This window comes from Austrofundulus limnaeus, unplaced genomic scaffold (assembly GCF_001266775.1).
Source record: "Austrofundulus limnaeus strain Quisiro unplaced genomic scaffold, Austrofundulus_limnaeus-1.0 Scaffold2, whole genome shotgun sequence".
NCBI lineage: Eukaryota > Metazoa > Chordata > Actinopteri > Cyprinodontiformes > Rivulidae > Austrofundulus > Austrofundulus limnaeus.
In genome coordinates this window covers 6,251,172-6,269,170 of record NW_013952404.1, presented here as the reverse complement: position 1 = coordinate 6,269,170, position 17,999 = coordinate 6,251,172, and the positions used below count along the sequence as shown (strand labels likewise).

At 40.1% G+C, this 17,999-nt stretch overlaps 1 protein-coding gene across 1 annotated transcript; it reads left to right on the top strand.

Annotated features, from left to right (window-relative positions):
* The first annotated feature begins 3,665 nt into the window (after nucleotides 1-3,665).
* On the top strand, nucleotides 3,666-17,835 carry pgfb (placental growth factor b). The gene is made up of 7 exons (XM_014013099.1): nucleotides 3,666-4,252; nucleotides 13,451-13,487; nucleotides 14,547-14,743; nucleotides 14,833-14,912; nucleotides 16,616-16,645; nucleotides 16,746-16,808; nucleotides 16,900-17,835. Exons 1-7 carry the CDS (start codon nucleotides 4,190-4,192, stop codon nucleotides 16,919-16,921), a joined length of 492 nt encoding a protein of 163 aa, XP_013868553.1. The 5' UTR covers nucleotides 3,666-4,189; the 3' UTR covers nucleotides 16,922-17,835.
* Nucleotides 17,836-17,999: the final 164 nt, after the last annotated feature.

The following is a 17,999-nucleotide window of genomic DNA, read 5'->3' as shown; positions in this document are numbered from 1 at the left end:
CTGCTCATACAAGGCAAGCCTGAGTCTGCTTAGATAAGCTGTCTGCCATGAGGGATTTTAATGCAAGTTGCCTCTCCAACATGTTGCACAAAGCTAAATATAAGCAGTACGCTGAAGTCACAATAAACAACAGCAACTTTTTACCAGAATCACAACCAGTCTGCACTCAAGGCGTTTAATGCCCTTACACTTCAGCTCGTTAAAGTATGTGAAAGTTTAAATTTTGTTTGCTTCAAATGTTTGTTTATTCATATTTATTCAACAAGTGGCAGTTTTATTACATTTGGTAAGTGTTCAGCTCTGTGGCCCTGTGGATGTGTCAACAAAAACACCATCCCTGCCTCACAGCTTTAAAGGTATTGCTTTTTATTTTTGTTGAAACTCCAAATTTTCTTGTTTCTTTATTCATTGTTTTGTCATTGCTTCTGCATTGCAAGGATATCTGCTTTTTATGAGCCTCTTAAAACCTTTAATCTAAATCTCAGACATAAAGTAAAATTCTGCAAGAGGAGTTTTTTTTTTTATTTTGGCCACTGGAAGCTTTAGTTCATGACTGCCCGATTGCCATAATCATTGCTAAAATTTCTTTTTAGATCAAACAAGAGTCACATTTTCTTTTGTCCTCGATCCCAAGCTGCCATTTAGCCTGCGGTCGAAAGGCCCAGCTGAACAAAAACAGGAGATTTCTGCAGCGACTGATTCATGACACATTCAGACCAAAATAACTCCCATTTGTCTGTTAACAAACCTGCCTGGCTTCCTTAAAGAACATAAAACAATGCCAACAGGAGATCAGAGTGGGAATGAAAACAGGATGACACCTGGCGACCTTGGAGCAACAACAACAAAAAAAACATTGTCTGAGGCAAAAATATATCGGTGGAAACAGGATTCAGCAGGTTGGAGATGAGGCAACATGTTGTGATTTAACAGTAATAATCACTATATTAGGCTGACATGTTTATAGTTGAAACACTTCCTATTTACCCCGTGTTTCATCTACAGCTTTATGTTGGCACACTAAAACAACGTGGCTCTTCCGTGCTAATTAACAACAGGAAGACATGATTTGGGTTTTAAATATTGCCTCATCCTGTTTGGATCCAGGTGGCTCATGATGAGTTAAATCATATTACATCATCTCCCAGAATCCTGCAGGCTTCAGTGCTCAGGATATCCACCCATCATGACAATTTTACAGTGACATTGTGACTATGTCTTGTCTTTGGCAGAAGCCCTGCAGGCCTCAAGCTGATAATTGTGTTCTTTAAAGTGAAGGAGCCCCACGTTCCCCTAAAAGGCCCCACTGCGGAGGAAACCAACGTTGCCCTTGCAATGATGAATGGACATCATTAATGTTGTTCGTCTGTTTACCTTCACGCTGCAGACTGGGAAAATGAGAGGTCAACAGCGAAAAGGAAATGTTTGTTACTTTTACCAATTTCAAAGAGCCACCCATCTCGTTTTCACGTTAAGAGAGGACGAACACTTGAAGGGTCTTTTTCCAGTCAAAACACCTGATCAGTCTTTATATTCCTGTTTAAATATGTTAATGTTTGAGAGCCCATTGTGATTTTTGTTTTTATTTTTGATCCCTGATGGATAATCCTATCTATCCTCATAAAACAGCAGGCTATGTTTTTCTTTTGAACACTGATTTCATAAAGATGCATCAAGTGATCAATGAGCTCTTTTTTAAAGCAGAATAAGTCTTCAGAAGGGTGAATTTTGTTAAAAGAAAGGCAGTTTTTCTCCTGGGTACAGAACAAGGAGACGTGGTTAACGCTGTCAGGCTTTGTGGTTTTAGCAAGAGCAATGAGGGCCTCAAGGTTGTCTGATGGTCTGACAGCAGAGAGCTCCATCTCCCCCCTGGGCAACCCACACTATCACTCAGGCCAGGTTTGCTTGTCTTATCAGCATGTATTTATAGTGCAAACAGTTTGAGTGATCTTATTAGAGCCTATCAGCCGGTGCACCTTTAAAAACACAGATTGATCACGGAGCAGATGGCGAGACAGCGGTGAGAACGTCTACATGTCCTGTGGACAAACTCTGTGTGGCTCCAGCAGAAAGGATGAGGAATAAAGACATTAAAGTAAACATTTCATGCTTTTAAATCCTTCTTTTCCACATTTAAATCATTCAGTTGAAAGGGCGGTATTATGCAAAATGAGCTTTTTTAAATCATGTTATAATGTCAATCCTTCATCAAAAGCATACGCAGAGTGTTGCTTTGACTCTTTCATGCATGTTTGAGAAATCCTTGACTCTCCTCTGGTAGCCATGTGGAGCTGCCTAAACACTTGCTGGTACAAAGCACCGCCCATCTGTACAAAGCTCCTCCTTGGAGCTCAGTCTGCAGCCAAGCTCCCACCCTACAGAACACTCCTCCACTGAAGCATTGTTGTAAATATGTGCTGAAGTGGGATTGTCAGAAATGGTAGGAGGTTCTTAAAGAGACAGAGGGCAATTTAAAGGTGTTTAGATAGACTATGATGGAAAGTCAAATACATATTTGATATATAGAGCATTTTTATAATGACTGAAGGTACTTGATTGCGGTATAGCATTGAATTACAGTATGTGCCTGAAAATTGCATCCCCCCACCCTAATCTTAAATGTCATGAATCTTACAGCTGCGCAACATTGTTGTGAAAGCAGAGGTTTTAGTTTTATGCAATAATGCAGTCAGGCGGATAATTAGAGGATGAAGGAATAAGATGAGTCATCTTAGCTCCAAATAGTCAGTTGTTGAAGTGGTTAATTATTGAAAAAAAGAGTTGATTGCAGTAACAGTAGAATGTTAAACAAAGATGTATTTTCTGTTAACACACTGAATATGTGTCGGGGATCAGTCTCAACTACCAAGCCAAATTTTAAGTCCATATCTGTACAACTGACTGAATTATAGCCATTTGTTCTGTGTGTTTGTAGATCCAGTTCTAGCTTTGTTTTTGCTTCCATTCTGCCCTCCGACTTTCAGCAAATCATCCATCAGTGCCGGGCATGCAGAGGTACAAAAGACAGCAGTGAAATTGGACGGCGAAATTAGAGGAAACATCTTTCATCATCTCAGACTGTTTTCTCTCACTGATGCTCTGACAAATCTGGTGACGGGGCGGCGGTGTTCAAGTGTCTGAGATGTTTAGAAATGCTGCACTCCTGAACTGTGCTCAGCTCAAAAAGCAAAAAAAAAAAAAAAAAAAAACAGCTAAAGAAAAAAGGTGTGTGTGTTGGGGGATGGGGTGGGGTGGAGGGATGGTTGTGCAGCTATTCAGCACTCCTGCTTGAAGGAATGTGAGGAAGCCCACAAGGAATCTGTTGGTTCTGCAAACACAGAATGAAGAGACGTGTCAACTCTAATGGAATCTCTCTTTCTGTTTCAGCAAAGCGGACTAAACGCTGAAACCGCAAAGTCTCCCCTCTCACTGGAGCCTGCAACCAGGAGACCATACTTGTCAGCATGTGAAAAAGAGCTCTAAATGTTTACTTTGCTCTAATAGCTCTCACAGAACACCAAAAGCGCTCAGTCTGTGTGTACACAGCAGTCTGAAGATGGGGAACAAAGCATCAGCAGCATCAAATAAATTATCATCAGGCACTGCTGCTGAAGTGGACTGAATCTCATCAGTGAGATCTGGGAGGACAGAGAGGAAGACAGGGAAGGGGAGGAGATTTAAATGGCCAGCTAGAGAAAAGGTGGTGTAGGGCAATTAGTCTCTGACTGTAGCTCAGAGCAGGACTGAAAACTGAAAGTCTGGAGGAAACTTTACGCATTTTTTCTCATTTAATCCTTTTAAACTGATTTTTTTTCTGCACAATGATTATGCTTTACTTAATCTTACATTTGGATTAATATTATTTGAAACATATTACTTAAGTTCTAACTTTCATTCAGATTTTTTTTTTCCTTTTGGACACTTATCATTATATATCCACTGCGTCTCCGGGGCCTCTATCATTAGCAGAGGCGCAACCTTCATCAGGTTCCAGGCGGCAGCGCGGAGCTACGTGACTCCTCTCACAGTCAGACTGAGCAGGGAGCAGATGACTCGGGAATTCCCTGTCAGCTTCTTTTTGTCCCCGTTCTGAGTGACCCGGGCTGCCATACTTTTGGGATTTTTCTTGGATATTTTAAGTTTTAACGTGTGCGTCGGGAGCTGTTTCCCTCTCTCTCTGTGTGCGCAAATGAAACCGGGTTATGTCATCCAGACTGTGGCGGCGTTTTATCTGCTCCTCTCACCTGTGCAGGTATGCTGTTTCACACTCAAAAAGTTAAAGTCAAACATAAAGCAAAGTCGTTTTTCTGGTGTTATGAACGCAAAATCAGCCATGCGTAAAAGTTTGGTTTTGGAGAGGGTGGTACGTCTTTGCGCACAGAACAAAATGCCAAATATTTTATAACATTTTCAAACAAAGTGTTTGTTGTTGGTTAATAGTCTGCCTTCAGTTCATTACTTTCTGGCTGAGTCACCAGCAGCCAGTGATAACAGACAGTTATTGTGTTTGGACACCTTCATTCTGCTCTGAATGAGCCGTGGTCCGGCTCAGTTCATTCATAAACTGAAACGTGACAAAATGCATCAGCACGCTCGTGCATCACATGATTCAAAGTGACTCACTGTTATATTTGGAGAAGCTCACTGAGCTCATAATTACAGCCGCAAACTTGAAAGGCATGTTTCACAGAGTGAGCTTGTTCTCACTGGTGTATAGAGACATTTCTTTTGTCCAGTTTAAAATCTTGTGCAGGAAACATTGATTTCTACATTCATTAGAAATTAAAGGTCTAGCAGATGAATGCACGTCGCCTGCAGCCTTTTATGCACAGTTTTAGACTATCAATCCTTAAAAGTAATGCAAAAATCAAATGTAGTGAGATGCAATGCTCAGAGCGAGTGTTGATGACTCTCAGCGCGCCAAGTTGTGGCCCAATATCTGTAAAACTGACTGAGTTATGGCCATCTTTATGTTTCCTAAAACTTAGCACAAAAAGTAAGGAAATTTGTGTTTGGTAATTATGTACCGGTTGTAACAATGCTTCTTGATAATAATCCTGTTAAATTCCCTTTTAAATGGTGCTTCTAAGGAACATGCATTGATGGGATGAGCAGTGGAGTGTGTGGGTTGTGCACACAAACAACTTGCCAGTTTATTTTTTTGTTGTTTTTATTGACACTTGTTTTGAGCTTCTGGTATCCACAGGTGCTGCCAATCAGGTGCCCGCTATAAGAAGCATTGTTACAACAAAGTGATAATCTACCAATACACACATTTCTTCTTTTTTGTACTAGGTAATCAGTTAGCTCTGGCTTCCATTTTGAATGAGGTTGACTCTAAACATAATCAGTTGTATGTCCAATCTAAGATTCTTTTGAGAAAGTTTAATTTAAAATGTGTCTATTGGTTCATGATGTATTTCGCTAACAGAAATGCACAGGCACAAACGTTATCATCTGCCTTTCTTTTCTGCGCTTGGCGATAAATATTTCAGCGTTAGAGTCACTGCTTGTTAAACTTTGTTGTAAAGACAAAGAACAAATCCTGCTGAGCTGCTTCAGAGTAAAGAGTCTGAGCTCAACATGAGTTTTTAACCCTTTTTAAATTTTGGTTCTAGTTTGCGCACAGTTTAGTAGAAACACGCAGTGTTAAAACTAAAATCTGTAAAGATTACAGCAGAGGTCTGTGTCAGGCTGCAGTGGATCAGTACAAAGCTGCTCTGTTCTCTTTTGCCTTTAATGAAACTCTGTCAGAAACTTGAAACTGGATTCCCTGAGAGGCTGGAGTCAGAGACACCTGTGTTATTGGACGGTGGGGCTTGTGGCACCTAATGCTCTGATTTCGAGGTTTCCAATGCTTCTCATGTTAAATGCAAATCCAGGCACTGTCACACTTCACAGACTGCTGCTGCGTGTTGAATCAAGTAACACCCCTTTGACACACACACATACTGCAGTTGCAGGGTTTGAAAAAGCTTCGTCTCCCAGCAGTTTCTCAAACTGGACACTTTGCAGCTGTTGCTGAGCTGAGAGTGAGTGGGAGCGGCAGGGGATCGCCACATTTTCTCTAATCCTCATAATCAGCTCAAGGCCTGCTTAGTCAAAACATGAGTGACAAAACCCAGGGGCCCCAATATGAAACAGGTTAAATGCCCCCTGCTGCACCCAGAAGACTGATGGTGAACGTAAACAATGCAAGCTTTTCAGATTCAACATCCAATCTGTCAGATGACACAAAGTCTGCAAGGATCTTAAATCTGGATCCTTAAATCCCAAAAGCAGCTTTGAACACTAAGTTAAAAAAAAAAAAGGTCAGTCTAGAAGGCCTTTCTGTTCTGCTGCTGGTGTAGGAAAGCATCAAGCAACAAAAAAAAAGGTAAACCCGTTTTTTATATGTTCCCCATGAATTTACTATTTTAAAAGTCTTCCATTATCAGACATAGTTGTTTTTTTTTCTGCTGGCTGTCACAGCTGGAGTCTGCATCAGTAGACTTGTGACTAAAGCAGTCATTTCTGTCTGCTATGAACCAAGACAGGGTGGGACTGACTTCCAACTGTTTCAGGATGTTTCTTTACTACAGCTTGATTCATAGAGCGGGGTGTGTTTGTGTGCGTTTTCTCCTTGCATTCTGGATAAACTGGCAGCCTAATTTATAATGTTCTTCAGGCTTTTAGGGACTGAAATGTTAAGTTAGGGTCAGCTCAGGGTAGGGCTAGTTCCCATTAAAACATAAATTGTTATTTGTTGTATTTTTGTTTTTCAGCTATTTAGGCACTTTTTCAAACTAACTGGGTCATTTGTTGGATGCGAGTTATTACACATAGGCAAAAAAAAATCAGTTTTTCCTGTGTGTAAAGTTTTTAAAGAAAAATCAGTAAATTGTGGAGATCAGAACAAAAATGAACAATCTGTGGAAAAGCCTGCATTGAAATGTGTACAAAATCATAGAAGGAACTGTTCTCACTACATAGAGCCAGCTTTGTAAAGAAATATAGTTCTTATAATGTGGTTAAAACGCTAAACAATAAGCAGTGCTGATTCAGTTACTAGAATCTGTTCTCACTAATGTGTGTTTTGATTCATTTCCTTTGGTCAATTTATCCCCAATTGTCTGTTGTTGTTGTTGTTCACAATGGAAGCACCTGGGCTTCCTGTGTGAACAATAAACCTCTTGGTCACCCCAATATTACTGACGAATAAGAAACCAATAGGCTACTGTTTGTTTTAGCTTCTTCTGTTAGTAATACTTCCTTTAGATATGGAGCTTATGACATATGAACACGTGTTCTAAACCACAGCAGCACAAAAATCAGATCTGACAACGAGCTTTGCCAAAAATCAACCTGTGGCTTCCTGCCCGCTTTGACAACTTTCCCTGAGTCATGCAAAGTAAGTAAGTAAGTAAGTAAAACTTTATTTATATAGCACATTTAAAGATAGGGATCACAAAGTGCTTCATCAAACACAAACAAAAATAAAATAAAATAAACAGAGCAAATTTAAACAAATGCAGATTTAAAAATGTTTTTAACTGAGCTTTAAAGGAGTCCACAGAGTCTGCTGGTCTTAAATTCAGAGGAAGAGAGTTCCAAAGCCTTGGAGCCACAGACAAGAAAGCGAAGTTCACTGCAATTCTGAGGACTTCTCCTAAATGTCATTGTGAGGTGTGGGAAGTTCTCATCAGTGCTGCCAAAACCAGACTGACAAAAGCCAGTAAGCAACGCTGAAACATAACAAACTCCAAATTCAGTCTTACCAGAGTGTCATTGATAGAAATGACTCTGTTTTGTAATAAAACTCTCGGTGTTTTTTGTTGAATTGAGTATCTTTCAAAGTAGCCTGTTTATCCAGAATGACGTGACGTTACGCAGGTGTTTCATCAGAGGCGGAAACAATACTTGATCCTGACCATCTGCACTGTACATATGCACCTGTGTTTGTATTTAGTTTCACCCCCCCCCCCCACCCCCACCCCACATATGTTCATGTTTAGTCCGTCAATTATAACCCAATCTGAATTGAATGACATCACAGCTCAAGGTGTTTTCATGAAGTTTTATAAGCAGCTTTGAAAGTTAAGCTTTCGAGCTTCAAATATGAACTCCCTCTGTGTCTCTGCTGCTCACACACACTTGCACATCGTTCCAAATCAGATGCCGTGATAGTAACCTGCTGACTGATAGGACTTCCATTTGTGATGTTTGTGGTATTTCTCTCTGGTTGTAATGTTCTGGCCCAGGGGAGAGTTGCAATTGCAATCAGGAAATATGGATTTCTCCTTCCTTCTGCAGAGGAGGAGGAGGAGGAGGAAAAGGAGTGGTGGTGCTCAGGGCAGCCGTCTACTCAGCAAGCTTTAATCTCTCATCTGGATGTAATTTACTGTGGTTTACAGAACAACGTTTACTGTAATAGAGACCACAATTACCACCGGTCAGCCTTATCTCGAGGCCCGCACTGTGTGTRTGTGTGTTTGTGCATGCGGCACCGCGTTTACACAGTGGTTGTGTGTGTTTGTGTCTATATCTTTGGGGAGACATTTGTGCATTCATTAATGGACTTACACTGAGGAAGTTGTGTTTATCCAAACCAAAATTAATAAGGACCTTTACTTCTCCCTTCTCTCTTGACCCTGATTTAGCTTTTGTTTGGTTTTTGCTTCTTCTTCTTCTTCTTCTTCTTCTTCTTCTTCTTCTTCTTCTTCTTCTTCTTCTTCTTCTTTTTTAAAGTAGAAAATGAGATAAACGTTTTGTGACTAAATTCCTGTTTGGATAACAGAGTTTGCATTTACTTTCTAAATCGAAGAAATGAACTCTAAAGAATTGTATTTTTTAAACCTGTGACTTGGAAAAAGAAGTACCACATATTGATGTGGTTTTGTGTGTACTTTTTTAAAATCTGGAACCTGCCCATCAGCGAATATTTTAGGGTGTGAGCAAAATTAAATTATAATCCTCCAAATCTTGGTTTTACACTCAATAAATACCAATATTTTTGTGGTTTGCTTGTCTATGTGTGTTTTTATGTGCTGGAACTAATTTAATGACTGTTTCATAATGTGTGAAACAACTGTGGATTAAAAAGGTCCCATTCTCCCAGAACATCGGAGGAATGGTTGTGTCACCTTCGTCGTGTGTTCTGCAGAAGTTTGTTAGTGTTTGCTAAGTGCTCTGTGATCACAAGTCCTGACCTGACCACCCTGGAGACCCAGCTGGATCCTGTCAGGACCTGGAACGGCACTGCAGTCCTTTGAGGTTCACCTGCTTTGTGTATACCAAACAGGAGCTGGTTTTCTTTAGCAAAAGTGGCGATTTGATCATGTGACACTCAAGCTCCACGAGAGGCAGACCCAAGAAAGAGTTTAGGGGGAAAAAAAACATCTCTCTGCCTTTATGCATCTTCAAAATAACCAGTTGTGTTTATGTCCATGCTGTCGCCTTCACAAGCAGGGCAAAGTTTGCAGGGAGAGTAGCAAAGGTTGGGTCATTATTAAGAGTCATGAGAACTGAGGAGGGGGATTTCCCCAAAACGTTGCCAGTCTGAGTCTGCTTTCACTCAATGTACAGCTTCTATTTGAAACTCTGGTGAAACTTTTATAAATGAGCTCAGTTTGGGGGCTGCAGTGGCTCAGTGGTTGTTGCTGCACTTCGTAGTCCCGAGGCTGCTGGTTCAAGCCCAAGAAGCTTCAAGAAGGGCATCCAGAACAAAACAATTTCCACATGTTTTATAAARAGTTTGCTTGCAGTTGTGACCAATGCAGAAAGGACCAAAAGAAAACCATGATGTGAGCTCAGATGTGATTATAATGAAGGCCATTGTAGTTTGTTAGATTGTAGTTCGATTAAGTAGCTTGGTGAGGATTGAAACACACATTCTTGCAGGTGTTATACGTGTTTGTTTAATGGGRTTTTATTGACTTAAAATTAAATGTTTCTTAACTTTTAATAAAAATTCAAAACATAAACTCTAAGTACTATTTATACCCTTCTCAGAATCAGTGCTGATACGGCACTAAACACTTGAGAAATTCTTACAAAATGTTCTGTTGAAACCAGTTTCCTAAATAAGCCTAATTATAAGATGTTATTGGTTTGATGCGGTGACAAACCACCAGAGAACAATGTGAAAGAACACCTTCTACCATTAATGAGGTGACCTTTTGAACCCTTTCAGAAAATATCAACAATTGTTGATCTGTTTTTTAAGAGTTGAACCCTGGACTGAAATAAAAGCATTTGATGAGCTTTTTTTTCTTTTTTAGATAACTTTTGTTTTAAATAGTTGTCAAGCAAAACACGCCTCACCCTTATTGTCAGTTTTGTAATCCAGTGGAAAGAACAAACCTATTTATCCCAAAATGGCTCTGTAGCTGACTCTGTGTACTGTTTTTTTGTTTTGTTTTGTTTTTTTATTTGTGTACAGTGTGGCTGATATCTTTTGGCAAACTACCATAGTACCTGTTAAACTGACCATCTCCCTCCACTTGACTCTCTTGAGTTGAAAAATCTTTGACCTGTTAAGCTGGATCATGTTAGAGTTTCGCTCCCTACGCACGCTGCCCTTCCCCTGACAGATAGAAGAAGCAGGGAGGTTAAACGTGACGCAGTTCAGCTGTGTGGGACTGCAGAGTTCTGCAGTTCTTCGGCTCACAGGGGCCCAACAACGGGTGCTCAGGGGAYTCAGCCAGCCCTCTGATCTGACCCAGGGGAGGCTAACTTTGTTGAAAAGCTTCACAATCGAGCAAATATGTCAAATAATTTCTACTAAAACTGCTGTCCTCTCTGCAAACTGATCTGACAAGAGAAAAGAGGGATTTTATGTAGCAAAATACCTCCTGTTTTGTAAAATGCAACCCTAACCCTTTTGTTTTTTTTGGGTTTTATCTGTTGAATGTCTTTTGATTTTGTAAAATTTCAGTAAACAGTTCTGAGAAAACGTTGTCTGATCTATGCAGATTATGAAACCTTTATATTTGGTAGAAAACATCCCCGGGGAAAAGAAGGCAGGGTTTTCCTTCTGAAGCCGTTGCCTTCACAGTCCGACCATGGCTAGGCAGCATAAATTGAACGAATGGATAAAAAACATGCTGTCGTCATGCCGCGCAGCAAAATCAGCCTACAGCCACAAAAGATATATTTAATGTTGTAYCTTGCAGCTTTTTGTCATTTCTTAAAAACAAATTGCATTTTATTTTATTTTATTTTTCGGTCAAGTCCAGTTTGTTAGTAGCTCTTCATCAACACAAAAACAAGTAATTACAGTGACATGGATCGAGGCCTTACCCAGGTCTGGCAAAACTCCCTGAATAAGAAGTTCATTAGGGAATGAAGCGAAAGGAAGACAGTGTCAAGAAACTGATCCTGCTTCTGGGGTTTGTTTGTCAAGATCATCCATAATTTACTGATTCAAAACACTCCCCTCACTTTTCCACAAGAGCCAAACCACCTCCAGTCACCATCAATCACACATAATACAGGAGGAGGGAYGAGAGCTACGTGAGTATCGTCAGGCAGCGATTTATGTTAAAGCAGCTTCTTCTGGGTAAATAATTCGCTCCTTTCAACTTTAAAAGATACCAAAGATATTTGCTCGTGATGCCAAGGTTAAACCCATGACCATTCTGAACAGCAAGTGAGTCGGGAGCCAAGAAGGCCTTGTGATGTGAATGTGCCTCACAAACAGGAGAAACTGAGAAGCTCTTAGGTGGGGAAGTAAGCTGTTGAAGTTGTGAAGAAGTTTATTTGAATCAGACGTAGCTACAGGGGAATAAAACGATACGGTTCCAGGGAGAAAGTGGCATTTAACAATGACTGGACTAAGGCTTTCCCATGCTGCRCATAAAAAAAACAGATATTGTGCAAGCGGAGCTCACATCCTGCTGGGTTTTTGTGCGGCAGACACAGTTCAGTGATTGGCACTGTGCAGAACAAGGCTGCAGTCAGAGGAACAGCTGTACATGTTGGCCAGATGACGGGCCACTTAAAAAAAAGAGAGAGAAAAGGAAAGAAGGAGATGCTTCATCAATTCTCTTAAGACAGGAAAAAACTGAGTCGGTGCCTGACTGTAAGCTGTTTCACATTCATCAAATCTGGAAAGTCATAAAGTTTGTGGTGCCTCAGACAAAGCAGTTCCATCTCTGATGTAATTATCTCTGGTTTGCAAATGTAGCCGGACTTCCTCATTAATGAGATTTCATGACAGATGTTATCCTCACAATAAAGTCATGTTAGTTTTTTTTAAGTTGACACATGGTGTAAAATACAAGCCTTTACCTTCATCATTTGCAAACAGCTGCCTTATTATTACATAACACATTTCTCTAAGTAGCAGTGACAGACATGCAGAGTAAATCTGATCCAGTTTGTGCTACAGGAATTCCAGTGACGAGGACGGATTGCGGAAGCAGGTTGTCTGCCGCCTGTCCCTGTCCGCGTTGGCCCGAGGCTATTTTATCAAACCTAGATTTCCCTTCCTGAGATGGAGTCAACCAGAGGTTTTGTGTTTTCCCAGGCGAATGAGAAATTTGCTCTGTTTATCATGGGACGATGGGAAAAAAGTGGAGACAGAGGGGGAAACCATCAATGGGAAAATAAATACGGAGCCTGGATCTTACACCACAGGAAACAAGTTCGGAACCTAAACAGTTGGGCACACAGAGAAGAACATGAGATAGATGCATGTAAAAAGACTGGATGTGCTCAAAACGACTTGTTCTCAGCAGGGAGGGGGTGCAGTTCCAGCTGTCACCACTAGAGGACAAACAAACTGAAACGTGCAAGTGTGCAAATCTAATTTCAGGCAGATGATGCAGTTTTTGTCCTTGTGTGTATTTGTGTGTTTGCTTGTTAGTGAAATATCTCATGAACCACTGGGTGAATTTTAACAAGGCTCTCAGAAAGTAATCATCAGATGTCCAACATTATTTAGTTAATCCTATTCAAAAATGACTTCCACAGCAAAMTGACCTTAAAAATAGCCATAATTCAGTCAGTTTTGCMGATATTTAGCTAACATTTGGTTTGTTTGTAACTGAGAGTCAGTCACACCACTTACAAACTTGTACCGGTATGTCTGTTAGCAAAATGAACTACTGGATGAGTTTTGTTAAAAYTTTCAGAAAGTAATTATTGAATGCACATTTAACAGCTAAGAGCTAACAGCTAATCGACTCAAGAATGACTCCGCGAACCTCAGATACTGAGCTAAAATGTGACGTGGTAGTAGCTGAGAGTCATTCACAACAAAAACTCTGAGCGTGACCTCTCAAAATATTACATAAGCTTGAACAAAACACTTTTTWAAGGTTTGGCCCAAACAGCTTCAACTTATCATTTCTGAGCCTAAAACCTTGGCTTGAAAGATGGCGGTTGATTTACATTCCTTCAGCGAATACTAGGCCTTTAATTATAATAAATAGTAACTCTGCCATAATCTTTGTTCTTGTTTTTGCAGAATTTACCCACATCAAACACAAATGAAACAAGGCAAGGTAAGAATTTCTGTTTTGTTTTTTCCCGAARTCTCCTGTGAAATGTTTAGCTTTTTAAAAAGTATTTTACATTTCAAAATCTCAGTTKTAAAAACAGCTGCACCCTCCGTGTTTGTTCGTACGACAGAACACGTTTCATCATAAGTGTAATTATTGTTATTTTCTTGCCATGCACTTTTGGAAACTCTTAATGACTAAGTATTGAACTCTTGAATGTCAGTTAGCAAGTTTGACTAGAGGACAACAGGGCATGCACGAGCAGGAAGGGGTTACGCAACTGCTGACCTTCTTCCCTCGTATCCTTTCCGCCCTTGCATCACTATAAATTAACGCTGCCAAAGAAATAAACTGAATGCTGAACATTTGTGGAACTCCCAGCCAGAGCGAGGAAGACAGAAAGTTCCGGATGAGTAGAAGACACACAATCAAGTGAAGGAGTGGTAGCTGGCCGTTGAACTATCCCTTCGCGTTGTACTACATTACAGTTCACGGCCTCCTCTCCCAAACCATCGCTGCTTTCCCTGCCGTCTCCTCCCAGCCCGTCTGCTTTATAAACAGCTGWTGTGGTGTCAGGCTACAGTTGACGACCTCCGGGGGTCACCGCTGTCCCAGAGGTGCCCGCGGGGCAGCTCCAGCTCCATCTCCAGCTCCTGCAGGGTTCTGTTCATGGCCATGTTGCCAGAGTTTGTTTTCTCTTCCCTCTGTGTTTGGCTATAGTCGTCCCTGTTCTTCCCCGGCAGCAACTTCACACATGTACTCCCACAGGAAAGTCTACACAAATTACACAAATGTTTCTTTTTTTTCTGCAAAACGCAAACAGGATGCACAGTGGCAAAACAAACTGGTTTTAAGTTTCAGTGTACATCAATTAGGCGTGTCATTATTACATTGTTGAAGTAATTACTGCRTTTTATTGTAAACACATAAATACACATCAAAAGTATGATTTATTTAACGCACAGGAAGTTTGTTTTTATGAAGCTTCATTAAGATCTATTGTAGAAGCTGGTACGTTTGCCGCTCCAAACCCATCTTGTTCTTCTATTTTCTCATTCATAGTGTTGATGTTTCAAGAGGTGTGGGGTCGCAGCTTCTGCAGGACCATGGAGAAGCTGGTGGAGGTTGTGCAGGAGTACCCGACAGAGGTGGAGCACATCTACAGCCCCTCCTGCGTGCCTCTGGTCAGGTGTGCTGGCTGCTGTGGGGACGAGAAATTAGAGTGTCATCCCACTCAAACTACAAATGTCACCATGCAGGTAAGAAAAGGGTGAATCAAGGGTCAATCTTGTTGTTGTTCACACCGTCATCATCTCTTCTGATCATTTTAATCGATGTCATTCGTCAGCTGTTGAAAATCAGACCATCGGAGCCGGGTCAGGAATATGTTGAGATGACGTTTGTGGAGCATCAGACATGTGAATGTAGGTAAGAAAACAAGAAAACTCCTCATTTATGAGTTAAATATGCTCTTCCCTGTCTCTTTTATATTCATGTAATTATATGAATGACAGGTTAAAATATAAATTTAGGTTAAATGTAATGCATCTTCAAAGTCACAAACCTGTGCAAACATTTACCAAAAGCACATTTCTTTCTGGACCTGCTCAGAATAAAACACGAGAAAATGAAATGGCCAAGTCAGTGGCTGAATATTTTCACAATGAAACCGTTGTTTCAGTGACAGACAGGATTTTGAATTTAACACAACCAGATAACCACTAAGTGAACTTTTCAGGACCAAGCTTATAAGCAGCACAATATGTAGGCTCATACTTTAGCTTTGTTTCACATGAAATCTGTATGTAAATCATCCCAACCCAGCACTGAAGACACATAAAAGGAGTTGAGCTATGTTGTTTTCACAGACACAAAAAAAGAGACAATATAAACTTAGCACAAAACATAAGAAAATCTGTATTTGGTAGATTACTGCTTTATTGTAACAATGCTTCTTGGTGATAAATCTCATACCATTGGAAAGCTTGTTAGTTTCCCTATTAAATGGTGCCACATTTGTAAGGAACATGCATCTGTAGGATGAGCACCAGAGCTGATTATGCAGGCTGCATGCAGGAAGAATTTGAGAAATCTCTGCCAAACAGCTCATTTTGCTGTTGATATTGATACTTGTTTTCTGGTACCCCCAAGTGCTGCCAATCTGGTGCCCAGTATAAGATTTATTACAAAGAAACATTGTTACAATGAAGAAATAATCTACCAAACATTAATTTCCTTACTTTTTGTGCTAACTATAGATAATAAAGAACTAAATGAAAGTAGTAGGGAGTACAAGATGGAGCCACACAGTCCAGAACAGCAGACATCCAGGCAGGGTATAAGGAGAGGCGCATGACAGGGATTATTTATTTAACCTGATAAAAACTGGTCCTGTTACTATCCTAACAGAAGCTTCCCAAAAAGTGCTCACACCAATCACCGAGGCTTTTCCTCTCCTGCTTGAAAAAAAAAGAAGTATTTTGCTCCAGCGACCTGTGTTTTCTGTGGAGCAGATCTGCATCACATAAGGACCTTTTACCCCCACTTTAATCCTGGCCTTAAGCACCATTGTTGAGGATTGGTGACATGTGTGAAAGCGCAAAAGCAGATTTGCAACATTTAAGCTGATCTGCCTCTAATACGGTCATTAGCCCACAACAAATGTAGTCACAGGGCCAAACTGGAGTATGCGTGTATGGAGGAGGAGGCAACAGACGCGGGATGTTGTCGTTGCTGAACATCRTGTATTTTAATGCAATATGTTTGGAAACGGTCTGAACAGCGATTAGTTTTTAAACTATTAAAATGCACAAAGAACAAATTCATTTTTACGGAAGAGGAGGAAATATTTATTTGAAAGCCAGCTGACCTGGATGGATAATTGATCCATGCAAGACTCATAAAAAAAACATCAAACACACACAGTCATGTTTGATTTCTACAAACCATCGAGATAAGATAGAAAACATGAGAACCTCCACATAAGACAGTTTAAATGCAGGGTTTGTGAAATAATTGTGTCGTTTTCTATACTTCACAGTGTACTGTAAATGAGACAGGTTTGACARTTATATTTAAAGTTGAATGAAATCACTCTTGAATGTTCTGATGTGTTGAAACTTTCTCCACAGAGTCAGGAAACCTTTAGTAAAGGTTGAAAGGTAAGAAACTTCCCATCATTATATTGACACTGAKGCTATTTTTRTTTTATTTTTTTAACATCTGAGTGAGAACTTGCGTATAATCGTGTTTTCTGTACAGGAAAAGGCAAAAAGGAAGAGGAAGAAAGAGAAAGGAGAGACAAAAATCAAAAGAATGTAGCAGGTATGAGCACGGTTTGAGGGACAAGCAGTTCACACGTTGTAGGCTGTTATTTAAAATAATTAAAGGCGCAATATTTTCTTTCTTCTTGCAGGTGTCAGATCCCTCGCAGGTAACTTCAGCTGCAGCCCGACCTGTAGCGTGGCTGACTGTTTCCAGTCCAGCAACCGCATAAAGAGTCTCTTCCACTTTATCTGTCAGACCTGTTTGCGACCAGAGACTCGGACGGCTTGGRGCGATCTTTGCTGAACATATAGCTGTCCTGACTGATGGACAAGGTGTTTGTGATGACAAAGTTCAACAGGAAGCRAGTTTTAATTGGTGGAAACACTCTATGTTACACACAAGGAGCGTAACTGGGAGCCAGTGCAATGTAGAAAAGGAACAGACTGATGTTTTCATTTTATTCTTACTGTGTCGGTTATTTGAATTTGTCCATTTCTTTGGTATTTAAAAGAGGTTACATTTGTTAAAACTCTATATTTATTGTTAGAGCTGAATATAGTTGGACCAGCAACCTTCAAAAAGTTTGTTTTGTTTAGTTGAAACATTAGAACACCTTGACTTGTCTTGACTATGTTGGACTGATGGACAGCTGCTTTGTATGCAATAATGAAATGTCTCCCTCTGGTGTTAAACAGGAAGTGTAAAATGCTCATTTTAGGTGGCAAAACTGTAAAAATGGTTTGACTTAAGACAGAGTGGTCGTTCAAATYCAGTCACAACAACAAGATGTTGAAAATCTATAAATTTTCTTTTCTGTTCCGTGGTTTTGCTGCTTTGTGCAGTCTCTCTCTTCCCCATAATCCCACACCACATGACTTCCTCTGTCTGTTTTTGGAAACACTTCAGCATGGATGGGATCAGCTGAGTTCATTATATCAAATGATGTCTATTTCTGTATTCTTATTTTTCATGTATCAAAAAGGAAATCTATATTAAAAAATGTAAAAAGCTTTCCTCCTTGACTGTGCAAGTGTTTTTTAATTTCATTTAAATATTTATTTTGTAATAAACAGTTGTCAGATTATCAGTGTGCAGTGGTTATTTATTTTTTGATAAAAGTTGACTTTTGCAATCACGATCAATATAGTATTCAGATAATACAGTGATAGTTTACATGTCTAAAACAAATCAAATGCCACAGACTGCATACTGATCGAATATTATTATTTTAGAACATATCCAAACAGG